Source organism: Hippocampus comes, unplaced genomic scaffold, assembly GCF_001891065.2.
Source record: "Hippocampus comes isolate QL1 unplaced genomic scaffold, H_comes_QL1_v1.1 scaffold17, whole genome shotgun sequence".
NCBI lineage: Eukaryota > Metazoa > Chordata > Actinopteri > Syngnathiformes > Syngnathidae > Hippocampus > Hippocampus comes.
Genome location: NW_017805002.1, coordinates 869,156 through 895,709, shown reverse-complemented (window position 1 = coordinate 895,709; position 26,554 = coordinate 869,156). Strand labels below are relative to the sequence as shown.

The 26,554-nt window shown below is 42.5% G+C and overlaps 1 protein-coding gene across 5 annotated transcripts in view; it reads left to right on the top strand.

Moving 5' to 3' along the window:
• The window catches only part of cacna2d2a (calcium channel, voltage-dependent, alpha 2/delta subunit 2a), a 237,398-nt gene that overhangs the window by 206,068 nt on the left and 4,776 nt on the right, over positions 1-26,554 (top strand). For 3 of the 5 annotated variants that reach the window (XM_019857142.1, XM_019857114.1, XM_019857131.1), the window contains 20 exons: positions 383-544; positions 3,085-3,195; positions 4,240-4,318; positions 7,269-7,318; positions 13,559-13,648; positions 13,741-13,809; positions 15,301-15,375; positions 15,796-15,870; positions 15,948-16,019; positions 16,507-16,578; positions 16,690-16,751; positions 18,203-18,279; positions 20,393-20,407; positions 23,088-23,148; positions 23,422-23,519; positions 24,557-24,647; positions 24,827-24,889; positions 25,035-25,138; positions 25,217-25,315; positions 25,388-25,479. In XM_019857142.1, coding sequence (XP_019712701.1) covers positions 383-544; positions 3,085-3,195; positions 4,240-4,318; positions 7,269-7,318; positions 13,559-13,648; positions 13,741-13,809; positions 15,301-15,375; positions 15,796-15,870; positions 15,948-16,019; positions 16,507-16,578; positions 16,690-16,751; positions 18,203-18,279; positions 20,393-20,407; positions 23,088-23,148; positions 23,422-23,519; positions 24,557-24,647; positions 24,827-24,889; positions 25,035-25,138; positions 25,217-25,315; positions 25,388-25,479 — 1,617 coding nt within the window. Of the gene's footprint in view, positions 1-382; positions 545-3,084; positions 3,196-4,239; positions 4,319-7,268; positions 7,319-13,558; positions 13,649-13,740; positions 13,810-15,300; positions 15,376-15,795; positions 15,871-15,947; positions 16,020-16,506; positions 16,579-16,689; positions 16,752-18,202; positions 18,280-20,392; positions 20,408-23,087; positions 23,149-23,421; positions 23,520-24,556; positions 24,648-24,826; positions 24,890-25,034; positions 25,139-25,216; positions 25,316-25,387; positions 25,480-26,554 lie in introns of those variants that run through there. The other 2 variants (XM_019857122.1, XM_019857151.1) reach the window with 2 other exon arrangements.

The following is a 26,554-nucleotide window of genomic DNA, read 5'->3' as shown; positions in this document are numbered from 1 at the left end:
ATATATATATAGTTTTTTTTGTTTGGTTTTTTTTTGCAAAAGACTTAATTGCAAATTGTGTCTATATTCAAAGTTTCACATTCGAGCACAGATATACTCTCCAAGTAAATGTGGATGCATACGACTCAAGGCTAATTGTCTGGATAAGATGAGGCAAATTATATTGCCTTGGCCAGGTTTCTCTTTGGTGCTTTGTAACGAGTTGAGGTGCACCTGTTCTTTGGTTGCAAAGTTGTAATTACCAGCGTTTACTGCCAACTTGAGAGTCGCAGGGCAGTCTGCAACTGCGCACACCCCCACGTCGGCAGCTGAATTGCCACGCACAACTCACACATAGAGACAGATGCTGTTTGGGTTTTGTATTTGTGTTTTTCTCTTGCAGTTTAATGATGAAGCCGATGCTGTGGTGCCCTGCTTCAGGACTTTGGTCCAAGCCAACGTGCGCAACAAGAAAATCTTCAAAGAGGCAGTCATGCACATGCAAGCCAAAGGAACCACAGACTATAAATCCGGTTTCACGTTTGCCTTTGAGCAGCTTCTCAATGTAAGTGTGACAAGGGTTGGACACAACTCTTCCATACTGAGCTTCCTAAATCGTGTTACTGTATAAACCAGGGGTGGCCCGCATACAAAAAAAATGGAAGGATGAACGGGCCACTTTAAAATTCCTCAACCTTTGGAAAGTCAGTCAAGAAAGCAATTATATAAAATGTTTGTATTGTCTAGTTAATTTCATCCGCATTCTTGTAAAGGTGAAAAGAAAAATAGTTGATGATTTTTCCAAGTTTTCGGGGTGGCCAACAGCTTTCTGTCTCGAAGAATAGATCCAGCTCTGCACTTAACAGCAGCTGAATCCCATCTCCACATTGAGAACCAAAGAAGGAAAAATGTGTAGTCAGGTGACCAATTTTCAGTTACTTGAGGATCATTAATGTGACGTCTTCATAAATCAACCTCTAAAACTGAATTATCGAGAGAGAGCGAGAGAGAGAGAGAGAGAGACAGAGAGAGAGAGAGACAGAGAGAGAGAGAGAAGGTAACACAACTAGTGCATAGGGAAAGTATAGTAGTGACTGTTATTATATAATGAGATATTGATGAATTGTGATCCACCCAGTATGTATTTTGCATGTAAAATATGTTAATATGCATTGCATGTTTGTATGATATTGCACTTTCATGTCATTTTGGACAGTTAAGAAGTTGTAGTGCTTTGGCGCCATTTGCAGATGAGTTGAAGTTTTCCCCAGCTGGCTTTTGGGCTAGAAAAATAGGTTCAGTCCTGGAATGATTGCTAAGCAATAACAGGATATATAAAAACAAACAACCATTCACATCTCTGGACGGTAAAGAGTCGTTAATAAACAGATATGGAAATTTTGGGGGGTAGGAAGCAGGTTTAGCCTGAGAAAACACACGCAAAGCACAGGAATGTAATTTCTGACCTTGCAGGTGACAAGCCAATCACTCGTCCACTATGCTCTGCCCATCCGTAGTCATAGAAGTACCTAGTCATAGAAGTACCGGAGACAAATCAGTTCCAACTGATTTTGAAGTACAGTGATGCTCTCACCTGCTCAAGCTTTGTGTGTGTGTCTGCGTTTCTGTGACGACTCGGCAGCCCACTGTCCACACACGCCGGCAACACAGGTGCCGTCACCCCCCACCCCCCTCTTCTCTCCCAAACCCGTATGTTGCCATGTATTCCAGCAGGCTGACACCCTAATGAGCTCTGATGGGATGATTGATGAGTATGGTCCAGCAGAGATCAGCCTCTCTTTATGCTCCTCTGTTGGCTTGGTGGCACACTGCCAAGTGTGGCAGAGAGAGAGAGAGAGAGAGAGAGAGAGAGAGAGAGAGACACACACACACACACACACACACACACACACACACACACGCACACACACAGTCTACTGCAAGAAATAAAAAGGCCCTTTTTAATGGCTGTCGACAGCATCGTTGCTCTTACGATTGGTGGCAGAAGCCCTATCAAATATGTAATTGTGGCGATATTATTTATCATTATTAGGGGCTTGTCAGATGGCTGGCAGCGGTGTCCGCGCCAGATGCTGCGCAGGCACAAGACTGGCTGCTACTAAACTCAATGTTGAAAACAAAAATGATGCAAATACAGTTCTTACAAAGTGGTCCTAAAAAATAAAAATAGCGTCGTGTAACGTCGTCCCTCACTAGACGGTGGTTCCGTTTTTGCGGGTTCAGCACAGAGCAGATTTTTAAATATGTACTTATATTATAATGTGTTATTTATTAATGTTTTAATGTGTTTCTTATTTTCGACATGGACTGTTACAACTGACTCATGTGGCAATAAGCGCGAGGCTGAAATTATAGGCAGGAAAACAGAATGTCCAATGTTTGGGGACATTTCACACAAAATGAAATAAGCCAGTGTGCCTATTGCTAAGTTACGCTAGTTAACTACCGCTAGTTAGAAGCAATTGTTATCGATAACAGGTGGCTTGTGTAGCAGTTGGAACTAGCCACTGGTTCTCTTTCAATCGCTTTCTGAAAGAAATGGTGACAAAATACAGTCAACAGAAGGACATTGTGAGCACACCTGCTGATAGCATCAACTGGCAAGCGTAACTTCACAAACACAGTGACTAACGCTAAAGCCAGTTAACAGCCAGTTCTCGGTATGTCCTCATTTTCTCACTTTCACTTACCACGCCAGATTGACTTCCCATGAATTTGCAACGCTGCTCATGTGAATTAAATTTTAAGTGTTTCTCAGTAGCTCCTATTAAAAATCTAGCGGGCTTGGGGGACCGATGCCACACGTGGGTCCGCAAAACACAGACACTGTAGCCCAAATGTCATGTGTCCAGGGTGTACCCCACTTCTATTGCAAATCTAATGAGTACAGCAAATTAAGAATAAACAATTATTCTTCTACAGTACATTTTAGATGTATGTTTTTGGTTGTAGTGGCAACAATTGCATTACTACCCTGCTCATTGCTTATCAATGCAGTGTTACTTTTTGAAGCCTCCTTCCTCCTAGCTGTTGCGCCACAAATGCTCACTTGTATCTTTGCATTTCTTTCTTTCCTTCTCATAGGAGAGCAGTGCTCCAAGGGCCAACTGCAACAAGATGATCATGATGTTTACAGACGGAGGGGAGGATCGGGCGCAGGAAATCTTCGAGAAGTACAACTGGCCCAACAAAACGGTCAGTCACCGAAAAGCAATCGCACGTGACCGTGAACATCTCGTGTTGACGCGTTGACCTTGTGCCATCAGCACACGAGTCGATTATTTCCCCGTCTTTGTTGTTTGTGTTTGTCTTTGCTCGTCTCTTTTGTTCTCGCCGCTGGTGTTAACAGCTTTGACCCGCTAACTAATTAGCCGCTTTATCGCCAAAAGCCTGTGAAAAAAAAATTACAGCCAATAGTCGGCGGCTGTGTTCCAGGCCTCCGCCATCTCACGTTTATCCCGCTATCCATTACCATCTACTTGCGCGCCGACAGCTACTGTCATGCAGGAATAATCTGTATTCCGACAAGCACCGCCGTGGTTCTTTGCGAGGCAGCTGTGCAAGATGCGTCGAGTAGGCTAATCTAATCGCACTCTACATTTGTGTGTTTGCGGTACATGACAGCAAAGGTAATGCCTTCCATTGAGGTGTGTTGGATCCACGGTTATCTTTCTGCACATATTTGGGGCCTGCGCAAAAAGTCCTCTTGGAATCCATGGTTATTGTTGTTATTCCGCCTTTTGGGGGCCTCAAAATGCCCGAAAAAGCTACAGTTTTTTTCAAGCGTTTGTACCCTGGTGAAAATGGATGTATTTCAATGGGTACCACACATGACACACTCCAAAAGCTCGAAAGTTAAAAAAATAAAAATAAATTAGAGCCAGACACCACTTTCACACATCAACATGAAATTGGATGGACATAGGATATCAGTCATGGTCGGACGCACAAAAAAGTCTTAAGGACAGATAGTTTGAAGCAGCCGTTTTGACAGTATCAGTATAAAGTGAGCATTGTTGTCTTTGTGAAGGCCAATTTGTGGTAATAATATTCTACCATGTGAGCAGAAATCAATGTAAACATTTGGTAACCTTGTCATTGTAATCCGACCGCTTTTTTGAACAACCTTTATGACACTGTCACAGTAGAGTATCATACACAATTGAATGATTCCAGTTTTTGTTTTTGTCATTTACCCCTTGCATTTATTTTCAACTGCCTCATGTTTCTCCCCCACAGGTGCGTGTGTTCACCTTCTCGGTGGGTCAGCATAATTATGACGTCACCCCGCTGCAGTGGATCGCTTGTGCCAACAAAGGTAAATGTGGGCTCAATGTCGTTAAATGTTTTACTGAATAGGAATTGGCTCTACCTCCAGTTAAATGTTATTTGTTTGTATGTGAAGTGTCTTTGAGTGTATCAAAAAATAAGCGATAAGTCTGCTATATTGATATCATAATTAGTCTTATTATTAGTTGTCAGGCTGTTTATGTACATCACAGTCTTCTTGTCACATTATGTTGCCAATGGTTTTTTTTTTTTTTGGTTTTTTTAAATAGTGAGTTTCTCTGGTACTGATTAATGCAAAGGACTACTGATTTGGTATCCGGGTTTACGATGTTGGTGACCCCTGTTAAAATTGACTGTTAATCTGCACAGTGTGAATTGATCATGAATGCGTTGTCGATCACCCAGCTTTTAATAACAACCAAGGTTCAACTCTAGTTAGTCACTTGCTACTGTTAAGTAATGAATAAATTGGGAAATGGGAAGTTATATGTCTGATTGCCCCAAAGTAGACTTTCTTTCCACCCAGCTCAGTTATTTTTAAATGTTCTCCTTTAGACATGTCTTATTTGTCTCCGCTCAATCTGAAAGCTCCTTTATGAGGTCTCGGAAAACTTCAGACATATCTCGTCAGACGTTATTAATTAGCAGGAGCGGCGTCTGCCTGTGGGGTGATTAGCTCGTCATCTCCGTGTCAGACTGAGCTGAGTGGCAAGGATTATGACTGCTTCGCTTTTCACCTCCGAAGCGATTAGCTCGCCGCTGAGGTAAAACAATAGCGCCGACGCACGTCTCTTACAGGATATGTCCTCTCCACATCCTCGGGACTTGATTGGTCTTTGCTATCTGACTCCAACAGAGACAGCTCCCCGACACAAGAGCTGACCACTGTCCTGTTTCGTGCACATAGCTGGTACAGTTAAGCAGCGTACACACATTACCGATTTTTAACATTTGCACCGATTTTTAAAATGGGAGAGAGGTGATGAGGACATGTTGTGATGTGTGTTCTGCTCTTATAGAGAGTGTTTTTTATTTTTAAAAAGTCTCCACACTCCTGCTCAAATGCCATGTTTTTGTGATATATATAAACAAATGAAAATAAGATACCGTATTTTCCGCACTATAAGGTGCTTTGGAGTATAAAGCGTGCCTTCAATGTATGGCCTAGTGTAAAAGAGTTTTCATACATAAGATGCACTGCATTATAAGGCGCAGAATAGAAATAAATAATATGCAAGCTTTTTGTCATGAGATCATAATAGATTTTCTCACATGTGAGAGATTTCTTGTGTGTTTGTGGAATATTTTTAAATGAAGGTTGAACTTTTTATCATCATTCCAAAAAGTAATTTTGCCACCAAGTCAGCAATTGCTCAACCACCAAAAAAAATAAAAAATTCTAAAACACCATACGTTCAGCCAAGCATGCCCGTGGTAGCCTCATGCTTTGTGCTCTTTGGTCATAAGATGGAACTGCAGCCTGCGACAACGTGGGGGGAATTATGAACAGCTCCAAATACTGTAGCAGTTGATGTTGGCACAAAACCTTCAGAAATCTGCTAGGGAAAAAATGGCAGGGAAACCTATTACAACATAAAAAATTCATTTGGGGTTAATCACTTTAAATAGTGTCTGGTATGTGTGGACTACCATTTAACTTTTTAACTACCATAGATTGATAGTGATTGATTAATTTTGAACATGGCTATGTCCCCAAATAGAGTCTAAGAGCGTGCGGAGACTTGTGCAATCACCTTATCTCACTTTTTTACTTTTTCCTCCCCTCTTGAAAAGATTGGAAAAACAATTTCAATCGAGTTGTTCAAGTTAAAGGTCACACCGAGTGAGGAAAATGTTTTAAATTATTTATCTTGGTCTCATTGTTTGTTTTTGTTTTGGTTTGATTGTTTTTGTTTTTTGGGGGGGGTGTGGGGGGCGTTTGTATCACAAAAAAATGGCATTTAAACAGGGGTGAGTAGAATTGTTAAATCCACTACTGATAGACTAAGGACAGTCTATACAATTAAATGGGATGTATCGTTGTAGAGCGTGTGTGTGCCCGTGTGTGTGTTTGTGTGTGTCATTGTCTGCTTGGGACAGCTTCGCAGCTCGACAAGGTTCACCACATATCAAAAATAAAAAGCGTCATCTCAGGCCATATAAATGCCGTTGATGCCGTATGCGGTTTTGCACCTCTTTGTATAAACACTGATGGCTTTAATAACTTGGCGAGAGACACGCTGATTGACCAGGGCCCTCGCTCTCCTCCATTTCTAATCACGCGACGGTGGACTCGAGAGTGCAGAGAGGTCAGCTCTGTCATCCCACGTCATCCGTACAAGCTGACGCCATTCTGTGGATCTCATAATATGGAAAATTTGAATTGGATTCACACTTACAGCTTCGGCCAGGGAGGCCGCTCATACCGCCACTTTACGGAACATGCTCGCCGGGCGTCCCGCAGAGCTCCAGTCAGGGAGGCCGGCGTCTCGGCCGAGGTGGTCGCTCGTAGCGCCTCTCGGAGATCCCACGAGCTTGCTTGAGAAAGTGGGCGTGTGTTTCGTCTGCTGGGCTGGTGTGAGGGTGGCTCCTCAAGCTTATACGTATGAGATTGAAGACCCAATCGTTTTCTTGGATTGGGTGGCGCTGGTGCTGAGAGAGAAGGAATGAGCAACAATGTTCTGAGGGAATGGAGGAAAACATTACTTTGGGGGTGAAGAATTAGCATTTTAACATCACTAAAAATCAGTTTTGCCCACAAACCTTTATTTTCTTCTTTTTTTTTCGAATCTAAACTATGAATAGGTTTCACATTGACAATTGTAGGCTTCAATTGTTTTCGGATTAGTTTCTTTGGGACAGAAAAAAAGAAAGTGGAGACGCCCAACTACTGTATGTCTGTAACCCGATTCAGTGACTTGATTTTGTGGTTGAGCTTGCAGTGGGAATAATATTGATACATCTTCTTTTATTTTCAGGTTACTACTTTGAAATCCCATCGATCGGAGCCATCCGAATCAACACCCAGGTGAGATGTACAAGATTACAACATGGCCTTGTGAAAGGGAATGAAAATGACTTTTGAAGAGGCTCATTTCCTTCTTTGTTTCCTCAATGGTTACGCCGCGGCAATACGCCTCAGGTGCTTTATAACACGAAGTCTTCTCAAGTGGATGACTTTACAAGGGAAGTTACGGTGTTTCACATGACTTACTGGAGGATCTGACTTCTCTTTCACGAGAATGTTTTCTTTCACCGCCCTCACACACACCGTGGGTTCCCTCTTGCTTGCTTGAGGAATGGCGAGCTGACAGAGGCCCTGTGGAGAAGCTCATTGAAGCTCTAGGATTTGACACACACACACACACACACACACACACATGCCCACGCACACACAACTTTTTCTCAGCCCCTTCAGAGCCACATGAGTCCCAAAAAGACACTGTTAGCACAGACAGACAGCTCAAAGATGAATCTTATTCTTGGAATTGCTGTGTTTATTATTATCATTTCCACAAATAAATGGCCGATGCCATTTGTTGGCAAATTCCACGGTGCTCACTTTGACCATCCTCTACCGGGAAATTCACCCAAATTGGACCCAATCAGACACAAAGTATCCCAGATAGCTAGGTGCCATTAAATTGCAAAGCTTTTTGGACATAAAATCGAATGGCGGCAGAGCATGACATCAAAGGCTCATCACCGTTGGGGGTGTTAAATAAATAAATACATACATACATAAATAATAACAGCAGCTCACAGCCGTTTTACCAATCAATAAAGAGTTTGGTGTCTGTTGAAACAGGAATCACAAAAAAGTCTCCCGCATGTAGACAGACATGGTAACAGTTGTCACAAATGTCCTGTTAGATGTAGTACACCGCCCCCTTGGTGGCCAATGCAAAGTGAATAAATCATGATACATCAACTGCCATGTTGCAGAAAGACACGTTGCTTCACGTTGATGTGCAAGAGAGAAGATTTTCCCTGAGAGCTGAAGTGACTTTGAGGTTTTACTGTACATGCCCACTCAAACAATAATAATAATAAGAATACATTTTATTTATAAGCGCCTTTCAAAATACCCAACGACACTTTACAATCAAAAGAGCAATAAAACCACAGATAAAATTATAAATAATAAAAGCGATGAGTTTAAACTGTATATGCAATTTTAAATAGGTGGGTTTTAAGATGAGTTTTGAATATAGGAAGAGAGTCAATATTTCGGATGTCGGGTGGGAGTGAGGCGCAAACAAGGCGCATGATTGTTTCTCTCCGTGACATCGACCAGAGAGAGCAAGAGTGGATTTATCCCATGAGCTGATTGGCTGTGAATCATCGCAGCCTCAACCAGCATTTTTCCTTGTCTTGCTCACTATATCTTAGTGTTGTGTTCGCGCGTGATAACTTTTTTTTTTTTGTTTGTTTTGTTTAAGCGCTAACTTTTTTTGACCCCTTGTCGCTGCCGGACCAATGCGTCGTGGCTCTGCATAAGCTTGTCCCTTCACGGAGATTGCCCCATCAACGGTGGTGGCGGGGGGGATTCACAGCCTTGCCCTGGTCGAGGAGCCTTATTTTGAAGGTCTCCCAACCCAGTCAGCTGTTTTTAGACACGCCGCAAGGAGGCAGTGACAGCTCAAAAGAAGGCTGGAGTGACAGCCGAAACTGTCAGGTAGGTCAGAGTTTTTTTCGTCCCCAAAAAAAAAAAAAAAAGACCATTCTATGATTAAAAAAAGAAACCTTAAACCTATTTCAACTAATTAGAAGATAAGATGAACGTCATCGCACTACTCATCACCTTGTTTTTCTCCATTTTAAAAACCTCAGCTACACCATCAGCGCCTCCAGCAGAAGAGTGTCAGAGGAAAGCTAAAGCCTGTACAAGTCAACTGAGAGCCACCTTCGACGGCACCAATACAAGCCACTTCACCCTCTCTCGGGAGGCATTGTTGATGAATGTTAATTACTATACAAGGTTTTAAAATTAAAGATTTAAGTAAATATGTATGTTGTCGTAATCTTTGTCTCAAATATGTAAAGCACGAATACTGTTTACGTATTTTAAACATGCTGGTACATACATATTCACAAAAATTTCTGGGGGGAGCAAATCCTACCTTGTGGTTTTCATCTTTCGCGAGGGATTTCTGGTCCCCATTAACCATGAAAAATGATGGACTTCGGGGTTTTATTTTCATTTTTTGTGGGTTACGAGTGTCCATCAATACCTCTTTGAAAGTGACAATCAAAAGTGAGCATTATTCTCTTTGTAAAAAGGCAGAATTCTTGCGATCTTTGCTCTGCTAGACTTCCTGGCATGATGGAAGCAATTATGGAGATAATGGCCTCTAATCACCAAGCGGGGCTGCTGTGACTTTATATGGCTTTGGCTCCTTTGCGCCACAAATTTGTGCTCGCTACCGTTTTTATGCACCCTAGATTGTTCTAGCCAGGCGTAAAATTTCCCCTATATGCCGTGAAAAGGTCTGGCTGTCACTGTCCTGATGGAATATCTCCCAGTGGCGCGTTTAAGCGGACTTTTATCGAGCTAATAATAGAATAGGTTACGCCTGTCAGCATCTCGCGGTTCAGCCGATGAAAGCAAACAGTCAGGAGCTTGACGCCGACACGGACGTGTGCTCGGGTAGGACGCCCCCACACGTGTATTTCAAGGTTATGTACTCAAAGGTCAAAATTTACGTGCAGTATTTCCTTTCCGTATTGTCGTATTTCCTTTTCTTCACATTCATTTTACCGTGGGGGGGGTGGGGGGGTGGCATCTTTTTTTTTTTTTTTTTTCAATCAAGATAATAGTTTTGGTACGCACCAAAACTATAGTTAGGACAATATGGTAAGACCTTAGACCAGGGGGGTCAAACTCATTTTTTGTCGCAGGCCACTTTATAGTTAGGTCTTCCCTCGGAGGGCCATTATGACAGTGAAACCACAAAAATGTTTAATCACATTATCGCATTATTAGTCGTAAGGGTAACACAATTATTACAAAATCTCAACGTCATTTCTTACAGATGACAATTTGACATTTCGGAACATTTTTTTAGCAAGGATCATGCAAGTTGACACACATGATTTTCTTTCGGGGAGCCACATAAAATGATGTTGCAGGCCGGATCTGGCCCCCGGGGCCTTGAGTTTGTCACCTGTGCCTTAGACAATGTATGCGTGTCAGTATTGTTATACTGTTTGTCTATGTGTGTTGCCCCACTTGCTGTTTGTGTCCAGATATCCCTTAAAGCTGAAAGGGTTACAATACCACATCGGCAATGCTCGTTTCATGATTTTGACGATGGACTCTGTTGAACTGTATTACAATACGTTTTAATTGACGACAATATGATAAGCACCAATGTTTATTTTTCTAAGGTTTCAAAATGTCAATATTCCCAAAAAAAGGGGCACACTCTTCCTCATAACTATACTCAGCTTTTGATAAAATGAGCGTGAATGAATGGATGAGGTTGTTAAAAAAGTTAGCTCATTATGTGACATATGACAGACCCTCTCCAAAAAATTTGAGTATCATGAAAATATTCATTTATTTCCATAATTCCATTCAAAAAGGTGGTTTCATAGATTTTAAATTCAGGGCCCACAATTTAAATGCGCAGTTTTTAATGTGTTTATTTTTTCATAATTTGGGCTTCCGGTTAAAAAGTTAGCTCATTATGTGACATATGACAGACCCTTTCCAAAAAATTTGAATATCATGAAAATGTTCATTAATTTCCACAATTCCATTCAAAAAGGTAGTTTCATATATTTTAAATTGAGGGCCCACAATTTAAACACACAGTTTTTAATGTGTTTATTTTTTTCATAATTTGGGCTTCCGGTTCCTGAAACCCATGAAAACAGGAATTCAAAAAATTTGAATACTGCGAAGAAGCAACTGCGTACTTCTCAATTATTTGCAGGAAAGAAAAAGATCGCACCCAATCAATCGAAATATGGTATTTTCAAAATAATGTGAATCTTCAGTACTTGGTTGGGAATCACTGCCTCGCTGGGCCTGTGGCATTGCCTGGGAGTTATGGAAGCCCAAATTTCTTTGATGCTTGCTGCCGGCTCTTCTTTGTTTTGGGATCTGGTGGCTCTCATTTTCCTTTTGATAAAACACCATAGATTCTCAATGGGGTTTCGGTCGGGTGAGTTGGCTGGCCAGTCAAGCACTGTGATATCACTGCCTCGCTGGGCCTGTGGCATTGCCTGGGAATTATGGAAGCCCAAATTTCTTTGATGCTTGGGATCTGGTGGCTCTCATTTTCCTTTTGATAAAACACCATAGATTCTCAATGGGGTTTAGGTCGGGTGAGTTGGCTCGCCAGTCAAGCACTGTGATGGCATCTATCTCTGCCAGATTCTTGAATGTTCTCTGTTTGATAATCCAGTGAAGCCCACAGTCATCTATTTTGCTGGTGCATCTTCTCTTGCCACATTTTGCCCTTTCACTTGACCAGGGGTCGGCAACGCAAAATGTTGAAAGAGCCATAATGGACCAAAAAAAACAAAAAAGCTTCTGGCGGTCCGGGCAGGTACCAGGTCCTGTTGGAAGATGAAATCAGCATCTCTATACAGATCTCTGCCAGATTCTTGAATGTTCTCTGTTTGATAATCCAGGGAACCCCACGGTCATCTATTTTGCTGGTGCATCTTCTCTTGCCAAATTTTGCCCTTTCACTAGACCAGGGGTCGGCAACCCAAAATGTTGAAAGAGCCATAATGGACCAAAAAAAACAAAAAACAAATATGCCTGCAGCCGCAAAAACTTAAAAGCCTGATCATGAACTCAACACATGCTGTATGTATCTATATTAGCGATATTAGCCTACTATCAACATGACTAAGTTGGCTACAAATACACAAGCATTCATGATTAATTGTTTCCCCCCGCCCCTGCAGTTCATCCTGTAGAGCAGGGGTGCCCAAACTTTTTTGACGGAAGATCTACTTTTCGATCAACCAACCTCCCGCGGTCGACCCGTTACCGCACACGCACACACTTACACACGCATGCCGTAATGAGCAACAGCCATAACGGCCGCTAAGATGCACAAGGCACGGGACGCACTTTCACAGCGTTCTATCGTAGCTCACGTGTAACATTTAAAAATGCTTCTCTCGGCCACCCAGATTCCCATTCTTTGCAAGTACCCTCGATGAATTGTGCAAGAAAGGTTGTTTTTTTTTTTTGTTTGTTTGTTTTTTTAAACAACAGCCCCCTGACTGACATCCCGCCCTGCAAATAGAAATGTGTGTCGCAGGCTCTGACGCAAATCCTCGTTGACGAAATGTTGAAATGTAATATTTATTCGACACATTTTTACAGCATTGGAAATATTGTTTGTGTCATGTTTGTCCTCTTATAGAAACCATATTCAAACAAAAAAATAGATTTCCCTCCCCCATCTTTTTCCATTTTCAAACATGTTTGAATAAGCTCCAGGGAACCACTAGTGGGCGCTAAAGAGCCACATGCGACTCTTGAGACGCGGGTTGCCGACCCCCGCACTAGACTTTCCATTGATATGCTTGGACACGGCACTCTGAACAGCCAGCCTCTTTTGTTATGAACTTGAAAGGCTTACACATTCTATGGATGTTATCAGTGAAGGTCTCTTGGCCAGTTGTAAAGTGTGCAGTCTTCTCCATATTGAACCAAACTGGAGCAATTTAGTGACACCTGTGACACTCAGTTTAAAACGATCATGCCCTGCCAGATGTGTGCTAATTTCCCCACAGTATTCAAATTTTTCAAATTCCTCTTTTTTATGAGCTGGAAACCCAAATAATATAAGAATACACAAATACTGTATATACTTGAAATCTTTTAAAATTGTGGTCCCTGAATCTATAATCTAGGAACGTTTCATTTTTTTTGGCATGGGTCTGTACTTTTATTTTGAACACTTCACCTCAATTCACAATTGCCGTGAGACTTTTGTCACAATGCCAGCATTGGCATTAGAGCCCCGGGGAAAAATGGCCCCGGTTGCACGTCATGCCTTTGACGGCCCTTAATGTGATTTTAACAGCTCCTTCATGATGATGAACTGTAGCCTTGAGTGTCTTGCTGAGGCTTTTTCCATTGCCGATGACCTCCTGCTTTATGTGGCCACCGACAGAGAATCTCTTCTGGTTTCACAGATATTGAAAGGCATTCTTGTTTTAACGCAAGCCGAGCTCTATAAAAATAAAGCATGTGTGTTTTACCGCTGCTGTGTTTTTAATGGTGTGGTCTCAGGAGTACCTGGATGTCCTGGGACGACCCATGGTGCTGGCCGGGTCCAAAGCCAAACAGGTGCAGTGGACCAACGTCTACCAGGATGCTTTGGTGAGGGGAAAGCACATAGAGAGAGAAACTTCAGATGAGTGAATGGCGCCATTGATGTTGGTGGTGTTGTTTGTTCCATTTTGCTGTTGTAGGGTTTGGGCCTGGTCATCACGGGGACCATGCCGGTCTTCAACCTCACTGCTGACAGAACGAGCTCACAGGTACACTATATGAGATGAAGTTTACATTGGATTTCAAGAAGAAGAAGACATATAATCCACTGATATGATGTTCATTCCATCCTACCTATAGACTTTCCTACCGATCTTCCTCGCTTCCTACCTTCCTTCCCACTTAGCTACTTAAGTACCAATTTTCCCTCCTGTCCTTCTTACCAACATTCCTGCCTACTCCCGCTTTTCTTTCCTACAAAACTCCTTTTCTTCCTTCCTTGCATCCTACCTACAAGTACCTACATTTCTACCTGCCTTGTGAGATAGATTCCTTCCTTCCATCCTTTCTTCCTTCCTCCCGACCTACCTATCTTTGTGATCTGCCTACCTTCTTTCCTTCTCATCTCGCTTCTTTCCCTCCTGCTGTCTTTTTCCCTACCCACTACCTTCCTTGCATCCTTCCTGCCAACTACTTATCTACCTCCAGCCTTCCTTTGTTTCCCTCCTACCAACCAACATACCATCCTTCCTTCTTTCCTCTCCACTTAATTTCCTTCCCTTCTCCCTTCCAACCGACTTACCTGCTTCCCTTCCTTCCTTTCTTCCCTACTGCCTTCCTACCTACATACCTACCTACCTACCTACCTACCTACCTACCTACCTACCTACCGACCTACCTACCCTACCTTTCTTCCTACTTAGTTTTTTTTTTCTCCAACTAAATTTATTTAAAGAAATGTTGTTGGGGAAAAATAAATTTCCCCTTCTTTTCAACCTACCTTTCTATATATGTTCCTTGATACCTACCGACCAGTAGCTATGTTCTGATTGACATTCCTAGGAAGGAATACCTACCTACCTACCTACCTACCTACCTACCTACCGACACTAGGGAAAAAAAAAAAAAGATCCATTCAAACGTACATCGGATGCACATGAAAGTGATAAACCGATGTAATTTTCTCATCTTTTCCTCAAAACTAAACAAATGATATACATTAGTTTAATTCATTGTAATTATTTGCAGCCGAAAATTAACTACTTTTTTCAGTATACCTTCCTTCCTGCCTACCTGTTCACCTACCAGTCCTTATGTTCTTAGCTACCTATCACCTACCTTCATCCTATATAACCTTCCTTCATATATATATATATATTTTTTTGGGGGGGGGGGCAGGGGGCGGCTCTTAAATATACAGTGGAAAGAAAGCCTTCGTTGCATGTTGACGAGTCAGCCATTGCCTCAATGCTGCCGACAGCTGTGGTGCTTAAGTCCAACAGTGCCCCCACGAGGTGAGAGCTGGCATTGCAAACAACGTTGTGCAGTAACTGTTATCGCCCAGACGGCACTTGGGATCCGTCTTTCAGCATCCTTAAGCTCAGTATTTACTTTGAGCTTATCACCGGGGCGTAAAGCAGCGGAACAGATAGAAGTGATAAGAGCTAAAGTAGGTGCTAAGCAGATAGTGGCCCAAAGTGACAACTCAGAAGAGCTTCTTCAGGCTCAGTGTAATACTGAATGTGCTCTCCCCTAAATAGAACCAGCTCATCCTTGGAGTCATGGGCGTGGACATCGCAATCAACGAGATAAAAAAGAAGACACCCACATATCGAGTGAGCATGGTGGACACACAAACACTTTATACGACAGTACTTGTAAAAATTTACAGGTATGGGGCTAAAAAGGCACTGTAAATTGTAAACACTGTGAACTTGATTTGACCTTGTCGAAACTTGGGAATGCCCAACTGTTTACTATTTTGTACTTTTTGCTCAATTTGCTGTACTCTAACTAGGAGCTGAACAGCAAAATTCACAACACAGAATATGGTCAGCGAACAGCAAGTTGTGCAAAAAAATACTGAAATATTAAGTCAAATTGATTTCACCTCGTAAAAGTTATGATTCATTTAAAATTCATCTGGAAAGTTCACCCAGAAAACGCATTATCCCTAACCTTTAATCAGTGATATACTGTTTGTGTTTGCACATTGATGATGACGTCATCACCTCCCACATAATTTTGTCATGCAGCTCGGCGCCAACGGTTACACCTTTGCGACCGATCCAAACGGTTATGTGTTGCTACACCCCAACCTGCGACCGAAGGTGTGTGTGCATCTATAGAACTGAAGAAGGTCGATTAGTTGGTTCTTTTACTTATACGTATTTGTGCTCTCGAGTAGATCATCAACTTCAGGGAGCCTGTCACGCTGGACTTCCTCGACGCGGAACTGGAAGACAGCAACAAGGAGGAGGTAAGAGCATTTATTGCGTGTCGTTCCTAACCTCAAATCATCGGATTTCCGTCATAAAGTGAGGACTTCCTGTACAGTAATCGCCATTACGTAGCAGTTCACCTATCCACACAGATCATGATTTTTTTTTTTTTTTTTTTTTTTAATGTAACATGGGTTCCAAATTGTGTACATGCTACATGCATGGTATTGATGTTTTGCTGATTTGTGCAGTCGGTAATTCAATCCAAACGGGATACCGGTCTGTTTTATTTCCAGTAAGTCCTTTGCCCCTGTCTTGTGGCATCTCGAAGTAATTACAAATTCCTTTTTGGTGATGGTGGTGTGAATTGTATGTGGGGTTTTGCTTTTCGCAGCGGGGCTCGGTCCTGATTCCTTACAAACAGTAGAAGTTCACTGTATACCCAATATATATTTTGTAATAATCTTTTGTTTGTAATATTTTGTGTTTTCAAACATCCTTCGCCCTCTCTCCATTTCTCCTCAGATCCGGAGACAAATGATTGATGGCAAATCTGGGCAGAGGAAAATCAAGACGCTCATTAAGTCGGTTGATGAGGCAAGTCGTCAATACACCGAGACTCAGTCATGTTTCAAAGCAGCTCCGTCGTGAATGACTTGCTGCCAATTATGGGGGAGCCATGTGACACTGTGCTGTGGTTATCCACAGAGGTACATCGACGAGGCCATACGAACGTACACTTGGACGCCGGTGGAGGGCACAGACTACAGGTATGCAGTCCATTTGTTTTTACTGCTTGAATTGAGCTTTGGAATCTGGGCCTGTTGAGGTGGACACAAAGCAGTGACAGGATTTCTGTGGTATGAATGGCAACAGTTGGCTCCACAGGCTTGTACACCTCCTGCCATCTAGTGGAAGAGAATGGAATTGTTCTACCTCCCACTATGTGTCGCTGTCATAGACACCGTAAATGAACAAACATTATTTCTAGTAAATAATAAATTTCCCCACCGATCAAACGTAATTGGATAATATCCCGTGCGATCGGAGGATGCAGTGGACACATTGCCAAAACACAAATCACCCCTACTGCGGCGCCCTCAACTTTAAATAATATCTAGGCAAGTACATTCCGTTTATTAGATGTTTTTGCTTATCTTTGCTGACACTGCTGCAATTCAGCTTACTGACATGAGAATTTTCTGTGTAGTCTCTCCGCCGCTTGAAAATGACGGATCTTCCCATTTATGACCCATTTCACAAAACTTGTAAATGAATTAGATTAGACAGGCAGCTTACAAAAGGTGTACTTGGTTGTTTGATTTTTCACTTGGTGGTGGGCAGGCACTCCAAAGATCCAGCTATTGTTTTCCAAGAATAAAGTACATTTTGCATTTGTCCCCTTTAAACCTGTGTAAAATGGAATGAAAACTAATCAACACACGGTACGTGAAACTCATTTTGTACCGCGGTGGAAGAAGAAGAAAAAGATAAGGCATTTTGGAATCGGATATCATTTAATTGAGCTTTGTGGTCACAATGTCGTGGCTGGTCGGCATAAACACTCAACTGTCAATATGACCGTATCCAAGAATGTGTAGCACTGAGTTGATTTTCTGCTTCATTTAATACATACTATATATGATTAAGGGACCAGCTTTGCTTATGACTCACTGTCAGAGGAGGGATGTTAATGATGCTACATTTAAAATGCTTTCCATTTTGGATAGCTTTTAAGATGAGATCACCTTTATTAGTCCTACAATGGGGAAATTGATGTGCATTAAGGTTGCAGGTAATTGTAATTATAAAACGTGGGCTCCACTCTCCGATTGGTCACCAAATTAATCACAGGGTGAATTGCAAATTATACCCTCTCCGTCCAAAAATCATTTGAAATAGGCTTCAGCTCAACTGTGTCCCGAATGAATGAAAGAAAATGGATGATTGTACCAAACGTTTGCTTGAATAGACTCCAGTTTCAAGTGACCCTAATGAGGGCAAGCGGTTTAGAATATGGATGCACCATCTAATTGGGATATACTCAAGTTATCCACATCTTTAATAAAAAAGAAGTTTTCGAGGAAAACGGATGAATGGCGAGTTAGATGTCCCAAAACGTGTCTGTATTCTGTCCCTTTAAGTCCCACACTGTATCTGAACTTACCTTGTTTTGCATGTGGGTGTGGCTCATATTTGTGCATCTGCCTGACTATCTCAGTTTAGGGTTGGTACTGCCCACATATAGCGAGAGCCACATCAAAGCCAACCTTAGCGACCAGATCCTGCAGGTGCAGTGTAAGTACCCTCTCATCACCAACACCGCACCCCCGTCTCTCTCTCTCTCTCTCTCTCTCTCTCTCTCTCTCTTGTTCACGTCGGACTTTTATCCCCCGGGGTCTCCAACATCATCGTAGGGAACGGAGCGACTCGTCTTTCTCTCCCCGCTCCTCCTCCTCCCCCTCTTCCTCTCGATGCTCCCTGATAGGCTGGATCCGATCTGAGTATCCCTCCTTCCTCCTCCCTCCTCCTCCTGTCTCCATGCTGTGCTGTAAAAACAAAACAAAACAAACATAAAAAAAAAAACGGTGATGTTTTTTCTTCGCTCCGGCTGAAGAAAAAAACGAACTGAAGAGACAGAAAGGTGAAAGCTATGTTACGCCAATGAAAATAATGGTGACTTTGTGCTATTATTTTTTTATTATTATTATTATTTCTCTGCCAAATGCTCTCGCCTCTTCTCCACCGAGAAATGATTCTGAAGCGTGTGTGTTCCAGTATTGTTTAGTGAGGAGGAAAAACATGCATGCTTTTCTCACCTCCTTATGATGCCTTCCTTGATTTTTTTTCCCTTCTGTTGTATGTGTGACTTTGTGTACTGCGTGTGAGCTTTGGAATCATTCAGCACATAAACTCCCACAAGGCCCAAGTGCGGGCTGCTCATGTGTGGGAGTTTGGGTTTTGTGGGTCCGAATGGGGACACACTGTTGTCTTTCTCATTCTTTCTTTGTTGTACTTCCTTCTTGATATTTTTCCACAATAATTGTCTCTTTTTTATGTCGTTCTCATTTGCTCAGGCAAATAAGATTTTTGGTCTTTATTTCTTTTTGGCGGGATACACACATCGATTTTTAGTATCGTCACCAATTTTTTCTAAATCCGAGAAACCACACACGGGAACTGAAAAAAAAAATTGGCAATTGTGGGTGCAATCGAGACCAGCTGCCGTTGAATAAAAGTTTCTTAGTGCCGAGATATGGTGCCATGGCTACAAATTAATAAAGAAAAAGAGATTTCCTATCGTAAATATTGAACAAGTTTGTAATTTCGGTGTTGTTTTTCAGCGCAAATCAGGGAATTAAAAATACTTTTAACACACCTCACACCACATCATAATTGGTCAGGAAAAGCTTTCAGAGACATTCGCAAATGATTTTTGATTGCAAGGCAGGGAAAATGCCCCAATTATTGGTATGCCAATTTGAAAGTGTAGGAGAAAATATGGTGCTAGCTACGCTAACACATGGCTTGTCTAGTAACTATATTGCGCTTTCAAACTCTTCTTGTCATGTTGAGGTTCAGGTCACTTCCTAATTGGCTTGGCCCAAATCAGTGTTGACCACACAAGCAAGGATTTATGATCGTGAATTTTGAAAAGATTTCACAATGATGATTTTCCAAGCAGATCGGCGAGAGAAAAAGATCACTCTAAAAGGGGAACTAAACGTAGCAGTTTTTCTTAGTTTTTTACTAGTCTCCACTGTATTCTGGTTGATATTGTGTTTGTGGAGGAAGAATTAAGCAGTTTAACCGAGCTGTTTGATCCATTTAAGGGGGCTGCCATTTTGGCTAATACAGCCCCCTGCTCGAGATGGAAATTGATATCAAAGTCCCCTCAGCCTCGCATTGCAAACGTCACAGTTTTTTGGGTTTGGTCTGATGACTTTCACAATGCGAGCCCAAGGGCAGTTGTGATGTCACTTTCAGTTGACAGCAGAGGGCGGTATCGGCCAAAATGGCAGCCTGCTCAGATAATCTGCTTAATTCTTTTTCCACAATTGCAAAATTATTAATCAGAATACTCTGTTTAGACTAGTGGGGGCACATACAAAACATTTTCTGCCTTGAGTTCTGTTTTTAAACATACCACACCACAGGAAAATTGATCAGGATTTTCAAAGACATCTGATAATCGTAGGGTCGCTTACTTTCAAGCCATCGAGCCGATTATCACTGTGTGTATCCCACTTTACTTGTTTTGTTTGATTTCAGTATTTTTTTTCAAGAACACAATATTTTTATTCAAGCAATAAATTGAATAAAATATTGTCTGTGACCCCTCCCCCTCAAAACCCCTTCCTACCCGACCCCCTGTTTCTTTTCTTGCTCCTTCTCTGATGGATCCACACAGTGTCATACACCCAGGGCAAGTATACTCCATCTTGGTCCACGTTCCCTTTTCCTTGACTCCCTATTCCTCCTGCCTACCGCCTCCTCCCTCATCCAGAATCCCCCCTCCCCTCCCCCAGCCCTTACCACAACCACCACCTACCTCCTAACTTCACCCTAACCTTATGGCTCCCCTTGTCTGCCTGCCTGTCTTTGCCTCCTGGACCCTCTTCTCCTACTTTTAACCTCACCCTTCCAGACATGATGATAAAGGCTCAGTTCTCAGTTCACCTCTGCTGCAGACACACTGAACAGAAAGACAGATGTTCATGTTCCTTCTGTGGATGGCTCCTTTCCTCCTGTCTGTCTTTCGCCTCTTCTTTGCATCCTTTCTTCCCTTACTTGTCTATCTCTTATGGTGTCACTAATCTGTAAAAGTTCATTCAAACATCAAAGTGAACAACGTAACAGTAAGGTCCATTGGTGATCTCTGCAAATGTACAAGTCAATTTTTCACAGTTTATTAGTTACCCTGAAACTGTCTGAGAACAGAAAAAAAATGCCTCGAATCTAGTCCAATCAACATGAAACTGGCTGGAAACAGGACGCATGAAAAAGTCTCAAGGACCTATATCCGAAATTGAACATCAGTCAGCCATTTTGGTTAGGGTGAATTCCAGGTCTTGGACTTTGACAAATTTCTACGAGGGAATTTGTCCAAATGAGCCCAAATCCGTACTCACTAGACAGATGGGCATCGCCAATTTGCCCATCATTTTTGCTTCTGTCATTTAATGTGGGCAGAGCATGATGTCAAAGTTTGATGATTATTACTGAGATTGTCCAAAAAAAAAAAAACTACCGGTAAGCTCCATCTTACTAATCGACATGCAATTGGGTGGACATATCTATCATACCAGGGCACATAAAAAAGTCTCAGTGCACAGAATTGAAGAGGAAATGGATCATTTTCTTTTATTTGTCTCATAATTTGAGGATCTCCTGCAAGGGAATCTTTCCTAATTATCCCCAGTTGGAAGCAAGTTTCCAAGGAAAAATAAGATAAATTTTGAATATTTGCTTGGTATATGTATACCAACTCCATTGCGAGCGTTCCTCCTCGCTTTATTCACTATCTTTTGACGCCGGGAGTTCCTGGTGAGGCAACAACTTATTTGGCGCACACCGGCGAAAGGGAGGGGCTTCATCTGCTTGACGATAACATTTGCACCAGCCATTTTGCTAAGAGCCATGGAGGACAAAGTGGTCAATACAGTAGTTCTAGTTAATGCTAGACTTGGGACAGTTCAACAGTTGTAAAAAAAATAATAATAATAATGCTAATAATAAAATACATACCAGATATGCCAACCTCCTCACCCATCAAACGCCAAGCCTGCTCACGTTTATTTTTGTCGCAGTCCTAATGCTGGCCGAATTGGACAGATGGGGGTGTCAGCAGGCTGTAACAATAATCTGATTGGCTGCCGCGAGGCGAAGCACGTAAAAAATTCAATTTATTTAACTTGGCGAAGAGACAAAATGAGCAGATTTGAGGTGCGCATGCACGCGTTTCACCCCTCCGAACGCGTCATCCGCCACGCCCGGCACGCATCCGCCCCCGCAACGGATTTAGTGAGCACGTAGCATTCGCCATTTAACGTGGGCAAAGAGTGGTGTCAAACTTTGATGATCATTTTGAGGATTTGCCATGATAAAGGGTGCACGAGGACCCGTTACGATATGTGTAAGTAATGATGTTTTGAAACTAGCCATGAAAAATACTGTATAAAAACAAACGTATGGGGCATAAGCGTCAGTATGAGCATCCCTCTCCAAGTAGAACTGGGGTGTCATTCAGTCAAGCACAGGTCTGTACCAAGGCTGTGCTGTGTCCAGCCCCCCTTCAAGCACCTTCCAACATCCCCTCCCCTCTCCCACAACCCCTCAGGTTTCAGCTCAGCGCAACGACCTCCTGTGTTTTCCCTCTCTACAATCAACCGTCTCCATCAGCTTGTTCCCCTCACACTCTCTGCCACACCCGTTACTCACCCCTCAGACCGCCAGGCGCGTGGCCCAACGGTTCATAAGCGAACCCCCGACCCTGGATGGTGCACGGCATTGTGGGCGGAGACTACCTGGGCACCTCATTGGTAGATCTAACCCTCCGGTGTGACAACATGAGATTGAACTGTGGTTTGCGTTGCCCCTCAACATGCCCTTCACAATGCAATGCATCTCCTGCGATTATGTGTCTCTTCGAGTCCCCCCGCCCTGGCAGTCTGAGGGGCGACCACACCTCCATCAGGACCCTCGCAACAGTTGGCCACATTGATGCCTGCCTGACCTTGCTACAAGTCTCGCTGCAACTCTGAGTGAGTCTGAGAAGTCGCTTCTTGATGCGACGCCGAGTCAAGTCACTTCTCAGACAACCCAAACATGATGGATTGAAATCCCTCACTGAATCATGATCTTTTTTTCTTTTTTTTAAAGACACACACAAAAAAAAAAAAATCTCCAAGTTCACCCATTCAGGTCAGGTTCTATTTGAGGCACCATATTGGCTAACGCTAGTGTTCCCCATGATTCCTCAACGCTGCTATGGTAAAAGTCCCGTTGTGTACACCCGCCCTCCGTCCCCTGAACAGCTGCAAGTCCTCCACTCCCTCAGCCCCTTCATCCCCCTTCCTGGATAATCTTCCCCCTTTCTGTTGCAGATTTTGAGTCACTGCTGCCAAACAGTTTTGAGTCTGAAGGACATATATTCATTGCACCCAGGTAGCCTTGTGTGGAATCGCACTTTGTTGTCATTATGCCACATCTCGTCCAGGAGTGATTATTTTGTATGTTTGCTTGTCTGTGTGTGTTGCGTTGTATTGTTTTCATTGTCACTGATGAGTGATGCCTAAACTTGGCATTTAGTTCACCGTCACTATACCCAAGTACAACCCTGCGCGCATGCCGCCACTGCTGTGATGCTGCATGATTCGCCTGGGGATGTAATGCGTCAGGCAAGTTCAAGCAGTCTTCAAATTATTTTTTTCTCCTTAGGGAATATTGCAATGACCTGGAGTTGTCAAGCAACAACACGGAATTTCTGCTCAACTTCATCGCCCTCATGGAGAAAGTGACGCCTGACTCCAAGCAATGTCAGTTGGATTCAACTCAGCATAAACTCCATGATATCTTTTACTGAAATAACAGCTTTCGTGTAAACTATTTGCAGGGGAAGAGTACTATAGGCTTCAAGCCTCCAATGGATTTTGTAATTGCCCATATTCATATTTAAAGCATAAATGTACCACAAACTGTCACCCCATAAAGGTTTCAAACTTGCGTTTCCCATCAAAATAAATGGCTTACAGAAGGTATCATTTAGGGGAAAATGCAACAGTTTATGCACACAAAGACTCTCCATCACTTAGACAAATAACCCAGGCTAAATGCTCTGCCAGACATACAAAGCGTGTATCTCAGTCAAGATGTGCAACTTCACCATTGTTCTACCACACCGAAGTAGTACGTTCCTATTTCACAGGGCCCTGCTACCATCTTGTGGCATCTTAGGGCATTTCAGAAAGTGCACAAAAAGCAAGAATAACTGTAGCTAGGTAAACATGAGAGCCCCCCCCCCTCCCCAAAGCAATATGATGACAAAATCATCACGTCGTCTTCTTAGTGTTTTTAGAGATCGATGACCAACAGCACGCACATAACCATCCATTTCTCCAATTACAATGAAGGATGTCCTCCCTCGAACCAAATATCTATCATAGTACCAGAAGAGTGATCTTTGAGAGGCTCACTTAACATAGACCACAGGATAATCAAACAGAAAATGAATTCAATTCATTTGTAAAATGTGAATTTTAAAAACATGACATTGTAACAGAGGGGTGGCTTTGTTTTTAAGTAACATTTATCATGTTTGCCTCTGCTTTTTTTTTCTACACGTGTGCAGTTGCTTTAATGCAATGCAAATGGTGTGTTTCGTTTGACAAAGAAAAAAAACAATCTAATTATCAATCCACCTAAGAAATCTTTTCTGTGTGGTAAAAGCCTGGAATATCACCTACCTGTGCAGTGGGCCTTCCAACTCCTGAGATTCTCCTTTTTTTTGCCTTGTATTCATGTTGAAATTCTGTTTCTGTGCAAAAATGTATCTGTGTTGTCTTGCCCTGTCCAGGCGACAATTTGCTCCTTCACAACCTGATCCTGGACACGGGCATCATCAGGCAGCTGGTGGACAAAGTGTGGAAGAACAAAGACTTAAATACGTGAGTGCATCGCCATAGACTCTCTAGGCAGATAACTAAAAATGTATTTTGTTGTGTAATTTCACACGTGATGCGTGGGCAGGTACACTGAAGACCCTCCAATTTGTATTCAAGCCATGAAAAATTCCTTTTTAATAGTCTGTCCCCTTTAATGTCTGCTCGTGTTCATGTGTTTTAAGGTACGGTTTTCTGGCTGTATTTGCTGCCACAGATGGAGGAATCACACGGGTGTTTCCCAACAAGTAAGAGACCTTCTTATCCAGACTATGTTGTGCTTGTTAATGCTTTTTAACGCCTGCCGTTTAAAGTCTAATCACTCCGATAAGGAACAAGCACAGCCGTTGTGGCCTCGTAGTGAGGAGATTTACAGCTCTCTTAAAATGTCAGGGCTGCGGAAAGCTGGGAGGAAGACCCCGAGCCGTTTAACGCCAGCTATTACCGCCGCAGTCTCGACAACAGGGGTTACATCTTCAGAGCGCCTTATCGTACAGGTGAACGATGCTCCACATGGCGTCTCATGCTGGGCCCGGTCTTTTGGTTTATTCACTATTTATTTATATGTCTCGCAGCCAGAGACGAGCTGCTCAACCCGGAGAATGACACCATCGGGATCCTGGTCAGCACGGCGGTGGACATCACAGTCGGAGGGAAGACTATCAAACCAGCAGGTGCATTTCAGAGAGATGCTGCTTTCATTTTGAAGATACTTACAGTAACTGTCTGGTTTGGTCATTTGTCAGTCGTCGGAGTGAAACTGGATCTTGAAGCCTGGGTGGATAAGTTCAAGATTCTTGCCAGTAACCACACAGACAACCGCCTTGGCCCGAACACGGTAACCAAATGTGCAATCAATGACGACCTGTTTGCCTCAGTTCACTTAAAGTGTTTGAGGGCTGAACGATTATGGAAACGAATCTGATTAAGAAGGTTTTCCCCAAAAATTCAGATTGCGATTTGAGTAGCAGTTTGAGTAAGCGTTCACCACAACAACATAATTCTGTTACAAAACTGTGGTGTTAAACAAATATATACTAGACCACAGGTGTCAAACTCAAGGCCCGAGGGCCAGGGCCGACCCGCCATGTTGTTTTATGTGGCCCGCGAAAGCGAATTATGTATGTCAACCTCCATGCTCCTTGCTAAAATCTGTACTGAAATGTCAAATTGTCACGTATAATCAATACTGGTACTGAGATTTTGCAATAATTTTGTTACACTTTTTACACTCAGTGGAACAATAATTCAACAAACAAATAGTTACAAATAGACTGATTTCAAAACTAGTAATCCATCAATTTGCTGTGCACAAGTGATCATAACCGGGGGAAGACGTAACTCTAAAATGGCCTGCGACAAAAATGAGTTTGACACCCCTGTACTAGACTGCCAATCAGTAAGGCACAAACAAATGAATGAGGTTCGTGACAGGTGAGGCACTTCCCCTTTGGAGTCAGACATAAAAAAATATAAACCCAAACTTAGCCTAAATTTCCTTTCTTGACTTTCGCATGCACTTTGAGTCATTTTTCTGTCAGAGTGACTAAATGTGTCAACCACATTCATGAACTATATTGGGCTGCTTAACGTCAGCATGTGCAGTACATGTGTGACAAAACACGCTAATTAGCGATAGAACAAACGGCGGCATCTCGTGTGAGTGCATGCATCAACTGCCTGAGTCAGCAAAGAATGCTCGTGTCTTCATGGGGGCACGGAACGTGCAATAACTACGTCACTTCCTGCCCATTATATGAACAGGAAATATGCACATTCGGCTATTTTAATAAGGATTCTATTGAAAAAGAAAACCAATGCAAAGCACGGACCATAGAACTAAAATGGAACACAATTTAATGTAATACCGGTAAGTTTTTTTTTTTTTTTTTTTTTTTTTTTACTCTTCACAT